This window comes from Alosa pseudoharengus, unplaced genomic scaffold, assembly GCF_046254945.1.
Source record: "Alosa pseudoharengus isolate Yale_2024_CS ecotype anadromous, Long Island Sound unplaced genomic scaffold, YU_APseudo_1.1 YU_APseudo_1.1_scf_1, whole genome shotgun sequence".
In the NCBI taxonomy this organism is placed as follows: domain Eukaryota; kingdom Metazoa; phylum Chordata; class Actinopteri; order Clupeiformes; family Clupeidae; genus Alosa; species Alosa pseudoharengus.
In genome coordinates, this window is record NW_027468564.1 from 14,932,503 (window position 1) to 14,949,040 (window position 16,538).

A 16,538-nucleotide genomic window follows, 5' to 3' on the forward strand; every position below is an offset into this window, starting at 1 on the left:
GAAAAAAATATCGCTCGCGGACGGCGGGAGTGATCCGTTACGGCTCGGTAGAAAGTCCTATCATTACAATAATGCGACTTCGTCCCTGCACAAGAAAGTCACTTAATTTATTGCTAGGGACTACGTTGTTTGTTATTTCCTTGGTAATGTCCCTTCCGCTCATGATTTGATATTTGACGTCTAGCATAAGAGGAAGTGGGGATTTGGCGCATGGTCCCGTTTTAATTTAACTGGGAAACGAAAGAAGATTTAACAAATTAAGTCAACTCCACACTTAGCCCAGTACAACAACAACGGCGGCGGAGGAGGAGGAGGAAGAAGAGAGTAACCAAGAACACCGTGGTTGTCATTTGAAAGGTAGGTTCCCGATACGAAGATGAAGCATGAAAGGATTCGTCAATGTGACGAAATGGTAGGCCTAGTCATTATAGCAAAGTCAGGATGTTGCATAAGTTAGCTTAGTATTTGCACATGTTGCATATGTTGGGGAAACACGAATTGCATGGGGAACCAAATCGGGTGCTTCCCTTGACATTAATGGCCATTTATCTAGCCTAGAAGCATAGGCATACACTTCGAAGTGTTCATGTTTTATCATTTTTAATAGCCCACATCACATCGTGTTGGATGAGGTTGGCATAGAAACCCCATAGACAGTTCATTTCAGAATAGCAAAAGTCATCAGTTTCATAACTTGTTATTTTCCTGCCAGTGCTCGTCAGTTCCTCTTTATCTGTTATCAGTTCCACCACACTTGGGGTGTCTTCCTGTCTTCGTCTCTTCACAAGGACATCCTGCATTCTCTGGAACACTCTATTTACAGCTTGCTCAAACTGATATGTGTAGGCCTATATGATGTAAGCAATGATAACTTTATTAAACATTTCTATGACAGTTTAGTTCTTGTGCTATGGGCTTGTGAACTTTGACCAAAAAAAGAGGCCGAACAAAATCGATACCCCACTCCCCCTGTAAAACTGGCTGTATCTTGGAAAGTAGGCTATTGATCTTACATAGGCCTAAAAGTAATTTTACAGTGCGTCTCCTGGGTAACATCCAAGGGCGCGGGAAGGGGGGTGCTGCAGCATAGATTTTTAAGAATTATTATATATTTTTTTTTAAATAATTACTAATTCGCTGTCTGACATGAGTCAAATAGCAAAAAAGGGTTATGGATAGGTTCGAATATAGGCTACTAAAAATGAACAGTTATAGAGATCAACGTGAACGTGAGTCAGTTACTGTAAGAACCGTAGCGTGGTTTCAGCTATGTGATAGCGATCAAGTGTGTCTATGGTTGATATAGGCCTACATATTCTATGCGATTTACACATTCAAAAAAAGCATGGATAAGCTGAAAGAAACTTTAATTGTGTTTTACAGTTTTGCAAAATTAATAAATGTATAGCTAGTGAAATCATTTCACTATCCTAGTTGCTAAGAAAGAAATTATTAGGACACATACTTGCTGTGGAGATGACACACTTTAGGATATTCAGAAATTATTTGAGATCATTGCAGCCTGATTATTAGCCTATATTTAAAGCCTAACATCTCTGGTGTGGTTTTGACAATCAGAAAAGTAATTTTCTTTAGCTATTGACCCTTTCAAGAGAGTTCCATTATCAGCATCATAGTTGGCCCCACAAGACTTCCTTTTTAACATTCCATGTTATCTTAATGCAGAGGAAGTAGATTGGGGCCCAAATAGAATGTTCAAGCATTGTTTGTGTTTACCTTGTTGAAAGGGTCCATACTGATATAGGATGTCATTATGATGTCATTATGATGTCAAGTGCGCTTCTGTGGGGTGGGCACAGTTAGCTATACTGATATAGGCTGTCATTATGATGTCATTATGATGTCATTATGATGTCAAGTGCGCTTCTGTGGGGTGGGCACAGTGGACTGGCGTGGAGTGCTGTCGCGGAACATTGGAAGCCCAGGACTTTTCTAAAACTTCTCGCTATCACCTGCACACCGCACTAAAATTACGTATTTAGCAGTCAACATCCAAAACATGTCCAGGGGAGTGGGGGGGGAGAGAAATTGTCGGACATCCATTATTTTTGTTATTCAGCACCCCTGGTCAAAAATAGGTTCCCGCGCGCCTGGGTAACATAGGTATTAGGGGTGTGAATCTCTCATGTAAAAGACGATACGATTCACATCTAGATACATGGGCACGATTCGATACAAGAAAAGATACATGTTCATAAAAAACGATTCAGTACGATTCGATGCGATGCGATTCGATGCAGTTGAAGAATGGAAAGCATTCTGAAAGATTTTTTATCATTTGCTTAAGGTGCACATTAATTTTATATTATCAATTATCATGGTCATGTCAATTAGGCAAATACAAATGTGTGAATATGATTATCTAAACTAAGGTTTGTATCATATACTATATTGAAATGAAAAAAAGAATAGTCATTTCAGCCAAACAAAGCAGCCAAATACAACATAAAAATACATTTTTATAGACTTTATAGATTTTCTAGAGTTATATCTGATTGTTTTCAAGGAGCTGTATTGTTGAGGTAAGACAATACCAAAATAAAATCAAGTCTGAGTGAATATGAGCAAAATAATAATAATTTGTAGCCTACATCGTTTTAGCAGCAAGGGTCAAATTATTCTTTAACTTTAAGGAAATCCCTTCATCAAACGTAAGGCTACTCTACAGACTATCGTTGCCGTTTAGGAATGCTATAGTAAGTGTTTAATTTCGCGCTAGATTTTGACAAACAAAAGAGTAAAAACTGTCAAACACCGACAGAGTGCAAGTTGTCACGTGCTTAAGTTGCAGTAGATGTATGGGTAATGAAGTTCTTTGACTACTTTGGGCAATGAGTGTAGCCCAAAACGAACTTCATTACCCACAAATCCGTGCCACGTGTAGTTTCAAAACAGGAAGTGGGATGAACGCGCTGCTTGCAACGTAAATCAGAGTCTAAGCGAGCAGAAAAGGTTATGAACCGATTTGTAACAAGTAAATCGATATAACGACCGGTTCATTTCAGTTTTATTCCGATACGGGGCTTCACATATCGATGTAGCCGTATCTTACACGTTAAAAACGGATACCGATACGTATCGGTTAATCTTTACACCCCTAATAGGTATACCTGCTATTTTTTTCTGAATTTGTTGAGACCTAAGTGCGTGGGCCCTGGTTGAATTGACATGGAATGACCCAAGGGCTGTGTCTCCTCATTAGAAAGTCTCTGGCTGTACCCCTCAAAATCCACTCAATCGGAATATAATTTTTTTGCAAGTAATTTGAATATTTGAAACGGGGAGGAAAAAGAAAATACACTTGAGTATTATATTTTTTAAAGTCACCTAATTGTTCTAAAAAGCTTTTCAAACATGTCAATGACGTCATTCATTAGCACAATGCTAGCGCATAATGGGCAACAATGACCCAACCTGTAAGAAGTCAAAAGGGTATAAGTACTCATTCATTCAACTTTTGACCTATAACCCATGTTGAACTTATACAAACTACAATCAAATCTGACATTTCTCAATGACAATCAGGTGAAAGAGACAAATTTAGCCGTCTAGCTCCATTGACTCCCATTCATTTTTCACCCACAATCCTGTGCGCACATGATTTTTAATAATAGATAGTAGATAGATACTTTATTGATCCCCGGCGCATACGGGAGATGTCACTCGACACTGAGCAGAAGCTGTGTGCCAGCGTGTTTCCCTTCAGTATCCAGCTTGACGAGACAACAACTGCCGACAACAACTGCCCTCTTAATGCTCTTAATGGGCTATGTGCTTCTAACAGTGGGCTAAATCTGCTTAATAATAAAATAGGCTCATAGGGATGCTCTTAATGGGCTATGTGCTTCTAACAGTGGGCTAAATCTGCTTAATAATAAAATAGGCTCATAGGGATGCTCTTAATGGGCTATGTGCTTCTAACAGTGGGCTAAATCTGCTTAATAATAAAATAGGCTCATAGGGACATGAGCAAAAAAAATTCTAAAGTTTAGTTTCATGTGCTCACGCGAAACTTTCATGTGCGCAAATTTTGTGTGCGCACGCAAAACCTTTTCACATGAAACTTTTCACATGAAACTTATTTTTTTATTGTGGGGGTGGGGGGGGGGCAGAGTATCAAAGTAAGGTCAGGGGGGCGTTTGCTCAAAAAAGGTTGAGAACCACTGACGAAGCCCAATGAAATGTTATCAGCAAAGTTGTAGGTAAAAACGTTATTTCACATTGTGTTACGAAAAACATAATGACATGACGACATTAATCTTTCATGTGCATGAGGCTCATATAGCATCAAAATAAATATGAAGATCTAAAAGTTGGCTTGCAAAAACATAATATGTAATATCTCCGTATGTTAGCGCTAGCTGCTCTGACTGGGGTAGCCTGTTACCGCTAGCTGCTCTGACTGGGGCCTGTTAGCGCTAGCTGGTCTGACTGGGGCCTGTTAGCACATAGTTGCTGTAAAAAGGCCTACTAGCGCAGGGAATCTTAACACTTCAACACCGGCACATGTAACATGTTTAAAACTATTGTGTGTTAAGGGGGAAGACGTCAAATTTCTTCAAGCATTTGGGAACACAATGAATGAACTTGAAAGCAGAGTCCCTCAATGTTACATAGTTTGCTTGCAAATGTCGTTGTCCATGACCTGACAGTTCCATGGCAAGCGGTTTTAACATACCTTATGGCACGCTGCCTACACTGGATAAACTTGAAAGCAGAGCTTACCATTTTGTGTGTCCACCTATAAAAAAAAAACAATGACAGACACAATTCAGCTTTTTAATTATTCAGCAAAGCCAAGTTCTCCATTATTTAGCCAAATATTCAACAAATCTCTGCGCAAAAACAACAGTTAGGGCCAAGGGCTACATGGCCATAACTAGGCTGCAATAAAAGGGCACTTTCAAAATTTTCCACTACATAAAAGTAGGCTACTTTTTTCATAGATTCATGTTTCATTTTAAATATGTGTTGCTTTCTAGAACATTTAGCCTACCATCGTTAGCACACATCTCCATTGAAGTATGGCTACATGATGGTAAGGGGCTTGGTGTTGCGCTCTCTCGTCAGTGAGAATCTATTGCAGCACTTTTTGAATGGTCTGTCTGCGCGTCTGCTTGAGGCTGCTGACATTCACGTCTGGGAATGGGACTGCTTGCAATGTTTCAAGAAACTGACATAGTGGTATGTCAGCTTCTGCAGACATTTCAACAATCTTCCACAAACTCACGTCTTGCATCTCCTGATTTTGTCATTGTCTTGAATGGAGGAATTTGCCCGCAGTGGATTTAGCTTTGTTCTTAAGTTGCCCTTTTAATTTCTATGGTCGCTACATGTATTTGCGAGTCAGGTCATTATGTGTTGACAAAACTTGCAAACTAGTTTTCAGACTCATATTAGTCATTGGGGTATTGTTTAGCCCCGTTATCTAGCAGTCAAGCAGTTTAGTGTTTTGCCACCATATAATATGGCTGGGGTCTTTTATTTACTTAGGCTGCATAAAGCACAGCACCTTTATTTGGGGCAAGCTTGTATACGAGGCAAGCCTTTATTTCTTACTAGTGTGTTTTATCGTGAGACATACCTTTTGTTTGGAGCAGCTTAACGGTAGGCGGTTTGGTTTGGGATTTAATTTACGTTTGGACTGTTTGATTATATTACTAAATGTTGGGACTGATGGCCACTGAAATCTGTGGGGTATTTGATGGTTCACTATTAAGTTTGATGCAGTTGAAAGAGTGTCGGGATTTCCATCCGCTTATTGTGAGATAAGACATCCGCTTTCATTCATTCATGGAACGTGCACTGTCCTGTAATGGAAACCTTATTGCGTATAGCCAAATAGGTCTACGATAGTCTAAATTAATGTTTTTTTTTAATTATGCATGATTTACTTTTTTATAAAATTCGTAGGCTGGAATGCCTCACAGCAACAATTGTGTTTAAATAGGCTACTGCTTCAGCCTCTGGCAAGCTCAGAAGGGGGCGGCAAGCGACTGGTAGCTTGAGAGCGACGTGTTGGAGACCCATGGTGTAGGACAACGACTTTTCATTGGCAACAATATTAAACCAACCAACAATCTAAAATAGAGGAGCTATTGAGTTAAATCGAAACAATGTAGACAATTATTACTGGCCTTTATTTGTCCGAATCTGAGGCCCGGCTATAATTAGAATCCCGGCCATGACTTGAGGATTTAGGTATGCATGTGTGTTTCAGGCATAGTGCAAGCACTTACCTCTGACTGAAAGTGCACAGAACTTGTGCATTTGAGAGCACTCTCTCACGGCTTTAGACGGTAATGTTTCATGTAGGGTTCATGTCAGTAATATGAATTAACATTTAAAACATGTTTAATTGTATATATTTTCATATATAAGTCGCAGGACCTGCCAAACTATGAAAAAAAAGTATAAGTAAGTATAAGTATATATACCGTAAAACTCCAAATAATAGCCCGGGCTTTTATTTTCCCAAATCGCCAAACTGCACCGGCTAGTATAAGAGACAGGCGTCTATATGAGACAGGCCCTTAATTCCTTTTACACAAAATTTTTCCTCTGCAAAGATGGAAAATATTATCAAATTAATTATTTCAATCACACTGAAAGTCTACCTATATGACTAGGCTATCTGATGACAATTACGGATCATTATTCATTTAGTGTTTTTAAGCCAGAACAGATGAAACACGTTTTAATCATTAATTTAATCAACCCATAGTGATTCTATCGCGGCAGCCCATAGAACCGTACAGTAAAAAGTTGTGAAATTTGGCACATTCATTCCATACATTCCCATATTCCATTTCACCAATTTTCAAGTCTCAACACCAGGCAGTTTAGCGCCACCAATGGGTCAAAGTTGGCGTTGCATCCATGCACCTAACTTTTGAACTTTTGAACTTTTTATAGTTGGAACCCCTGGACCGACCTGAGTTCAATGACTCCTATTACCTTACTTTCCGCCATATTGGACCTCCGCCATATTGGATTTCATCAAAAACACTTAAAAGTTTTCATAGGTCACAAACTTCATCCAATTTTCACGAAACTTGACACAGATGATCTTCAGACCATGTCTCATAATTGCCTTGCCTTTGACACCCATACTCAAAACTGGTCGCCAGTCACGACCAATCAAAATTGGCGGCAAAGCCGCCAAACAGGAAGTGAACTCAGATCTCGGCAAGGCTTTCACATATCAAAACCAAACTCACTACATGGGCTCAGGACCCAATTAGGTGGAGGCTCAATAAATTTCATGACTTTTGACCTACAGGTGGCGCTATAATTAACAAAAATATGTTTTGGCCTGTATGGGGTGATGTGTTTGAAATTAAAACATATTAGTGATCTCTATTCATACTTTGGGAGGTCCTTAGGCTGACACATATCAGCTTTTGACATTAACATAATTGATTGGACCGCCATATTGGATTTCATCAAAAACACTTAAAAGTTTTCACAAGTCACAAATTTCATCCATTTTTCATGAAACTTGGCACAGATGATCTTCAGACCATGCCTCACAAACGCATTGCTTTTTTGACCTTTATTCAAAAGAGGTCGGCCGTGACGACCAATCAAAATTGGCGGCGAAGCCTCCAAACAGGAAGTGAAATGTTATCTCAGCCAAGACTTCACGTATCAAAACCAAACTCGCCCACTACATGGGCTCAGGACCCAATTAGGAGAAGGCTCAATAAATTTTACGACTTTTGACCACTATGGGGGAGCTATAATCACAGGAAGTAGCCTCATATCTCAGCAACACTTTCACATATCAAAACCAAACTTGCTATATGGACTTGGAACCCCTACCTGAGGACACACAATCAATTTGGTGACCTTCGACCTCTAGGGGGGGCGCTAAAGTTACAGGAAGTTAGCTCATATCTCAGCAACGCTTTCATGTTTCAAAACCAAACTTGGTACATGGATTTGGGACCCCATCCTGAGGACACACAATACATTTGTACTTTGACCACTAGGGGCACTATAATTAGCAATACTTTCTCGTATCAACCTCAAACTTGGTACATGGACTCGTGGCCACAGCCTGAGGACACACAAAGCATTTGGTGACTTTTGTCCACTAGGGGTGCTATAATTAGCAAGACTTTCTCGTATCAACACCAAACTTGGTACATGGACTAATGAACACATCCTGAATAGCTACAATACATTTGGTATCTTTTGACCACTAGGGGAAACTATAATGACATGAATTAGGCTCATATCTTACTAACGCTTTCATGGATTGCAACCAAACTTTGTACATGGACTCAAGACCCAATCCCAATCCAATCCAGTCCAATTCAATCCAATCCAATCAACAATCACATGAAGTAGGCTCATATCTCAGCAATCCCAATCCAATCCAGTCCAATTCAATCCAATCCAATCAATAATCACTTGAAGTAGGCTCATATCTCAGCAATCCCAATCCAGTCCAATCAAATCCAATCCAGTCCAGTCCAATCCAATCCAGTCCAGTACAATCCAATCCAGTCCAATTCAATCCAATCCAGTCCAGTACAGTCTAATCCAGTCCAATTCAATCCAATCAACAATCACATGAAGTAGGCTCATATCTCTGCAATCCCAGTCCAATCAAATCAAATCCAGTCCAGTCCAATTAAATCCAACCAAATCAACAATCACTTGAAGTAGGCTCATATCTCAGCAATCCCAATCCAATCCAATCCAGTCCAGTCCAGTCCAGTCCAATTCAATGCAATCCAATCCAATCCAATCCAATCAACAATCACATGAAGTAGGCTCATATCTCAGCAATCCCAATCCGGTCACATCAAATCCAATCCAGTCCAGTCCAGTCCAATCTAATCCAGTCCCGTACAACCCAATCCAGTCCAATTCAATCCAATCCAATCCACAATCACATGAAGTAGTCTCATATCTCAGCAAATCCAATCCAGTCCAATTAAATCCAATCCAATCAACAATCACATGAAGTAGGCTCATATCTCTGCAATTCCAATCCCAATACAGTCCAGTCCAATCCAATCCAGTCCAGTCTAGTCCAATCCAATCCAATCAAGTCCAGTCCAATCCAATCTAATCCAGTCCAATTCAATCCAATGCAATCCTGTCCAGTCCAGTCTAGTCTAGTCTAGTCTTACTTAGTCTAGTCCAGTCCAATCCCAACTTCTGCTTATTTGCTTGGCCCCCACATTGCTGCTTGCAGCTATATTTTACAAAGAGATCGTATCACACTGAAAGCTCATATTTTGTCACTAGCAAATAGCCTATATCGGTCCTTTGTCAAATACAGTTGCATTATCAGTCCTGACCAAAACCGTTAATTATTTATGCAAAAGTGGAACGTGCGTAATGTTTCATTCTCCCTTCCTTTCGGCATGAATGAAACAGCATGAGAGAGCATGAACCATATAGTTTCTCCCGTATTTTATTTGGCATATTTGACAACCGTCTACATTTCAAATCATAGCCTACTTCCAGGCGCACGGAAACATTTTTGAATAACAAAATCAAAAAATGTCCGACGATTTCTCCCCCAGCATATGATTCGAATTTAGACAGCTAAATACGCAATTTCAGCGCCGTGTATGAGTAGGCCTAAGAGTGAGAAGTTTTATAATGCCCTGGGCAGCCACATTCCACTGCAACTACGCAACACTTGCCACTCTGACTCATCAATAAAACTGCGCTTGCACACACCAGACCCATAAATGCGCACTTGACTTTACATCATTAACCTAAGGTTAATTCCTTTTCTGACTTCTTTCTCGTTATTGCCATGGCAGTACACATTTAGAATAAAGAATAATGTTCGCAAACCCTTTTGTTTTGTTGCCAGCATAAAAACAAGCTTAGGCTAGCATCGGCCTATCCGCAAATTTTAAACACATGGGATGAATTGAACGATGACGAAGTCTGACACATGGGCATAGTTTATATTGAAAAAAGTTATACAATTTGGAACTCTAGCTTTTCCCCAACACAGTCTTTTAATGCCATCTCATAACGTGCACAGACTGCACCATGCTTAAGCCCAAATCACACTAAAGATTTGTGACGAGATGAGCTGCAACATTCTATTAACCAGCAACTTGATGCAACATTGCTGGTTATTTGGAGTTTTACGGTATATATACTTTTTTTATAGTTTGGCAGGTCCTGCGACTTAGTCAGGTGCGACTTATATATGAAAATATATACAATTAAACAATTAAATGTTAATTATTTAACTGCTGAAGGGCACTTCAGCCATTCCTACTGGTCGGGGTTCGAACCTGCCACCCAATGACGTGCAACATCTAATTCACACCGCTGCAACTCCTTTGCAATGGTTTCGTGTCATTGCAAATCTTTGGTGTGAATTGTTTTTTGCCGGTTTGAACCCTGACCAGTAGGAATGGCTGAAGTGCCCTTGAACAAGGCACCTAACCCCTCACTGCTCCCCGAGCGCCGCTGTTGTTCAATCAGCTCACTGCGCCGGGATCAAATGCAGAGACCAAATTTCCCTCACGGGATCAAAAGAGTATATATACTTATACTTATATTACAAAGGACCACGCTGATCCCAGAGCAACTTGGGGTTAAGTGCCTTACACATGTCAATTACATTACAAAGGACTACACTGATCCCAGAGCAACTTGGGGTTAAGTGCCTTACACATGTCAATTACATTACAAAGGACTACGCTGATCCCAGAGCAACTTGGCGTTAAGTGCCTTGCTCAAAGGCACCATGGTGGGGACTGGGAATTGAACCCACAACTTCTCATGCTACTGCATGCTAGCCCAGCCCCTTAACCACTCCACTACCACCACTATTCTAGAATACATGAATTGTTCCATGATGTTCTATCCTTATGTGTCTCTGTCATGTCCCTACAGAAATGGACCTGTCCCCTACAGACCCCGAGTCTCTGGTCCAGTTGAAGAGGGTATCAGTGGTGCTGGTGGACTGCTGTAGAACACAGGAACAACGAGGGAGGAACAGAGAGAACAACACAGATGCAGAACAATCCGAGAGCCGTAAGAGATCACACACACACACACACACACAGCTCACTCAGTGAATTTATGCTAAATTTGAGTATAGTTTAATTCTAGTTATTGCATAATGGAAAATTCATAATCAAGATTATTTTGTGTTTTTGATCAAAATTGTAATCAAGATTATCGATTACAGATTATTTATTAGCCTTATCCATTATTTCCACAATCGCAGATCACTAATAGGCTATAATATGGAAATCAAGTGAAGTTAAATAACTTAAAGGAAAACTTGGCAGGATTAGCTATGTTTCCCCCTCTGCTGGAGAAATTGTGCATTATGCTATTTCAAACTGTGGAAAAAGGTAACGATAAAGCACATGGATTTGTTTACATGCTAGAGAAACAGTTAGCATAAGTTCGGCAGAACAATGTGGATGTTACAAGGTAAGAAACACGATTTAAAACGAGTTTCTTGTTTCTAACTTCTTTTTTCGGGACGGTAGTCTCAATGTTGCAAGGTTGGTTTTCCGCCTGGGGACACTAGGGGCAGCGGGGAAAGTCACCATTTTCACCGGAACAGGTCACTTAACCATCCAAATGATTTCTAAACGGGTTTATTACGTTGAAATAGTTGCCAATTACCCCTTTAAACAGCAGATGCATTGGGCTACATTGTGATTAATTTTGGACTCAGCACTTATGATATTTATATTCATGAGTAACTTATGTCCTGATGTTTCAGTTATGTGTTCTTCCACATATGAGATTGATATTCATGAGTGACTCAACAACCCTTAACGTTCGTTTTCAAAACTGTGCAACTCACCGAGTGGTTAGTGGTGTTTGTTGATTATTAAAATTAAATATATCGGCACAATGTATGATTTCAATCCATGTTATTTGCCAAGACTTTAGACAGTTTGTGCTTTCTCCAACTCATTAATTGATCAACATTAGATTTTTGGTGGTGGGGGTGTTACGTCCCTGTATGTTTTATCAGTGTTTGTTTGCTTTGGTCTGTCCTGTGTATGTTTCTGTTGTGTTTCAGACAGTCCAGCAGGGGGCTTAATTGCTGGGCCGGCCTATAAAAGGTGCCGGCTGACGTCATCCGGGAGCTCGCTCGTTCGCTCGCTCACTTGCTTTTGGGATTTTGGTTGAGGTTGCCGCTGCCATGCCACGCTACGCTGCTTCGCGCAAGCCACGCGTTTCAGCAGTTTTGTCTCCGTCGCTCCTGCCTGCTCTCGGAGTGAGAGTCCGGGAATAGGCTGGGGATTGCCTGGGCCTGTGCTCGAGGCCTTTCGTTTTGGACTTTTGTTGCAGCCTTAGTTTGTGTTCTATAATACTTTTTCTTATATTTTTGTAAATAAATATTTTTGCATTGATCCTCCGCAGTAGTTTTTTGGCCATCTCCTATCTTTTGTTCATGTCCCACAAAACCCCTAGACAGTGGGACGTGACAGAACTTTTTTTTTCAGATACCTCACAACCACGTATAAACTTCCGCTCAATATTTGAGTCTAAAGCATAGACAGTAAAAGAAGGTCTCGCGAGGGAAATACTACATCCAAATGTAAACAGATCCCCTTTCCGTTTTCGGTAGCGCAGTGATATCAAGGAGCAATGAGTCTTCCAACAGAAATCAACGGGATTTTACAAAATGGCAAATAAAACACAACAGAAACTGTTTCGCTATGCTACTTGTTCAATGAACATCACTAACCACTCGGTGAGTTTCCCATGTTTTAAAAATGAACGTTAAAGGTTGTTTTAAGGACGTTTGTGCGTGCCCATTAGCCTAGAAATCTAAACGCGCCCCTAGCGGAAGCAAATTACATTTGCTGCCAGGGCTAGTCTAGCAACTCTCCATTGGCTTGTGAGCTCCAGAAATCGAAACTTAATCAGGCCATTGAAATCGTGTATAGAGTCGTTAGGTGGGCTTAACATAATGATAATGCTGGCGAACAGTGTGACACGAGTTAAGCTTTTATTATGTTGGCAAACGTTTGAACTAGCCAACTAGCTCCGCTGGTGGGAAACGCATAGGACTCATAACGCTGCCGCTGTCCTATTGCGTGCAGAAGGAATTTGAAAGACAACTGATTATCCCGCCCCTCGGACTGAGCACTGCGAACGGTGAGTGCCCTGACCCTACATTTTAATGTGGGTCTGGCTCGCCAGGCTACGTGCCCATAGCCAGCCACTCTGCAACAGTCAAAGGCTTCAAAACGAGTCAGAAAGTCAAGACAAGACCCATCGTCAAAATTTTGGTGTCCGCCACTCTAGTTCATCCAAAACAAACCAGAAGAGGGACTCAAAATGCTAAATACCGGAATTATCTTTTAAGCTTAAGGAACTCCAAATCCACCTCAGACAATGGTTCAAAGGGAGCCTATGACATCGCTTCCAACCCTATCTGTAGATCCCATACGGGAACGCGATGGACATAGCCTCCGCACTCCTCTGAGGAAATGGCTAACAAGAGGCGCTGCGAGCCCACTGACAACCCATTCAAAGCATCGTGGCCATCCGATATAGCTGCCACATATCCCCTCAAGGTAGAATCCTTCAGACCATCTTCCAAAAGAGACTGAAGGAAAGACAAGAAAACAGGCACGCCACACAAGACTGGGTCAACACCCCTGGGATGACACCAGCGAACAAACCTCTCCCACCTGCCAGCATAAAGGGCCCTGGTGGAGGGTGCCCTTGCTGCCTGCAAGGTTGTCAAACATTTTGGTCCAGACTGCCTGGCTGGCGCCGTGTAGTGGCCAAACATGCAGTCTGAACAGGCCTGGGTTCGGGTGGCAGAGCTGTCCGCGACCCTGTGTTAACATATCCCGCCTGAGGGGAAGACACCACTGATACCCCGCAAGCAGAGCCACCAGATCTGGCATCCATGACCGATTTGGCCAGTCTGGTGCCACAAGCTCGCAACCTCCGTATCTTGGCCAGCACTGCTGGGAGCAACGGAAACGGAGGGAAGGCATACAGGAGGACCCGAGGCCACTCGTTCACAAGGGCATCTATCCCCATGGAGTACCAGATAGGCCACTCGTTCGCAAGGGCATCTATCCCCATGGAGTAGCAGATAGGGCAGTGCAACATTTCCGAGGCCACCCGTTCACAAGGGCATCTATCCCCATGGAGTACCAGATAGGCCACTCGTTCACAAGGGCATCTATCCCCATGGAGTACCAGATAGGCCACTCGTTCACAAGGGCATCTATCCCCATGGGGTACCAGATAGGCCACTCGTTCACAAGGGCATCTATCCCCATGGAGTACCAGATAGGCCACTCGTTCGCAAGGGCATCTATCCCCATGGAGTACCAGATAGGGCAGTGCAACATTTCCGAGGCCACTCGTTCACAAGGGCATCTATCTCCATGGGGTACCAGATAGGCCACTCGTTCGCAAGGGCATCTATCTCCATCGCCCTTTTGGGACCGGTCATGGAGTACCAGAGAGGGCAGTGCGACATTTCCTGGGACGCTAACAGGTGTACTGACGCCTGTCCATACCTTGCCCAGATCTCTCCTGCACGATGTCTGGGTGCAGCCACCATTCTCCTGGTCTTGGCCCCCCTCTGGACAGAAGGTCTGCTGCCACATTGTCCTCTCCTGGCAGATAGACTGCCTGCAAGGACAGGTTTTGCGCATTAGCCCACAGAAGGAGTTTGTAAGCCCTCTGATGGAGGGACACAAAATGTATCCCCCCTGGTGGTTGATGTACGACACCACCGTCGAGCTGTCTGTCCGAACCAGGACATCCCCTGCCTGCAGACGTGGTAGGAAATACACCAAGGCTCAATGCACAGCCTCAAGCTCCAGCAGATTCATGTGAGGCCCCTGCCACGTGGATTCCCACAGACCTTGTACTGGACAGCCCTGCCATATGGCTCCCCAGCCCAGGCTGGAGGCATCCGTGGTCACAGTTTCCCTTGAACTCCGCTGGCCCAGAGGTACACCCTCCTGCAGGTCTAGGGCAGCAAGCCACCAGTGTATGCCTGGAACACAGCCTGCATCCAGCTGCAGAACACGTTGCCCTGCAGCACTTGTTCAGATGAACTGCATTCCTGCCAGCCCTAGCTGTTGCTCCTGCCAGCATTGCAAAGGTAGGCCCCACCACAGGAGCTGCAGCCCGCCCCCAGGTTCCAGCCCCAGCATAGCAAAGGTAGGCCCCACCACAGGAGCTGCAGCCTGCCCCCAGGTTCCAGCCCCAGCATAGCAAAGGTAGGCCGCACCACAGGAGCTGCAGCCCGCCCCCAGGTTCCAGCCCCAGCCAAGGAAGCCAGCTGTGTTCTGGGCAGTGGGCTTGAGCCCGGGGCCTTCCAGGAAGAGTGCAGCTGAGTTGTAAAATCAGGCAGGACTGGAAGCCCTTCAGACTTGCGTCGGCACGGACCCCTGTCAAAGACAGAAGCCCCCGTGGCAGAGGACAGGGGTGGGAACTTGGCACGATCTGCAGCCCTTGCAATCACAGCTCTGTCTGACGGATCTAAAGGAGCTGGCTCAGAGTTCTGTGAGGTATCCTCGCTGAACTCAGACTCAGAGCGGTCACCGGGGTCCTCAGGGTCCGACGGAAGGCTGTCATGGGAAGCTAAGACGCCTGAGGCTGCCAGTGTCATCTCATCAGGGCTGAGACACCGGCGTCACTCAAGCCTGCTGACCTCCGGTCATCCAAGAGGCCATGCAATGCACCCAATAATAAGTACCCAATAATTACGTATAAAACAATGTATCGGACTTCCGGTTGAGCATGTGAGTGAACAAGACGCAGGTGGAGAGAGCTCCCTGGTGTTTCTATCAATTTTTTTTATAAAAATATTTTCACACATAGTTACACCCCTGTATTTTTATCTTTGAAGTTTTAGAACCTTTTTCTTTTTTGCTGGAATGGAGAAGAAATGTCGGAACATGATTACTACCACTATGCCTGCTACTACTAAGAACTCTGACCATGCTAGCGCGCCTGCCAACGTTAGTGCTGATGGCGCTGTCATGAACAATAAGTTCCGGCTTGCGAAAAAGTTCCGGGTGACGTAATAATCACATTCCAAACAGCAACATTTCTAGGTGAATGTCTCTTAGAATCTTCGTATAACACTGTCTAAACACGTATGGAAAAGGGAGAATTTAAGTCGTCAGTGCGAAATAGATGGCCTATATTTAACACTGGATTTAGATGGAATATGTATCTGGTGAAATACAATTAGCCCTGACTATTTCGTTTTAAGGTTTTATTGAGCGCTACGCAGCACGTCAAACTTGTAGCCTATTTTACCGTGTCTGTGACCAATATAAGCTAGCCTACTTGGGATTGTCTGAAGCTAACTATCTGAAGCTAGGCCTGCTTGAAAACACTGAAATAGCCTTGGCTACTGTCATGTTGGATATTGAGTTTCGTTATAAATGTATCTTAAAGATAGGCTACAAATCGGTTCGCTAAATATGCCAACCTGTTCGTAGGCTACTAGGCACTGTTCATGTTCCTCGTCCACATTATTAGTCCCTCCACACCCGTTATAA

The 16,538-nt window shown here is 42.9% G+C and overlaps 1 protein-coding gene across 2 annotated transcripts in view; it reads left to right on the forward strand.

The window, feature by feature from the left end:
* LOC143121770 (uncharacterized) overlaps positions 1 to 16,538 on the forward strand; it is a 42,423-nt gene continuing 25,885 nt past the window's right edge. Inside the window, exons 1-3 of one of the 2 annotated variants that reach the window (XM_076282360.1) lie at positions 1 to 357; positions 744 to 857; positions 10,909 to 11,049. In XM_076282360.1, the coding sequence (XP_076138475.1) occupies positions 10,911 to 11,049 (139 nt within the window). In that variant the 5' untranslated portion in view covers positions 1 to 357; positions 744 to 857; positions 10,909 to 10,910. The remainder of the gene's footprint in view (positions 358 to 743; positions 858 to 10,908; positions 11,050 to 16,538) is intronic. The other variant, XM_076282350.1, reaches the window with a different exon arrangement.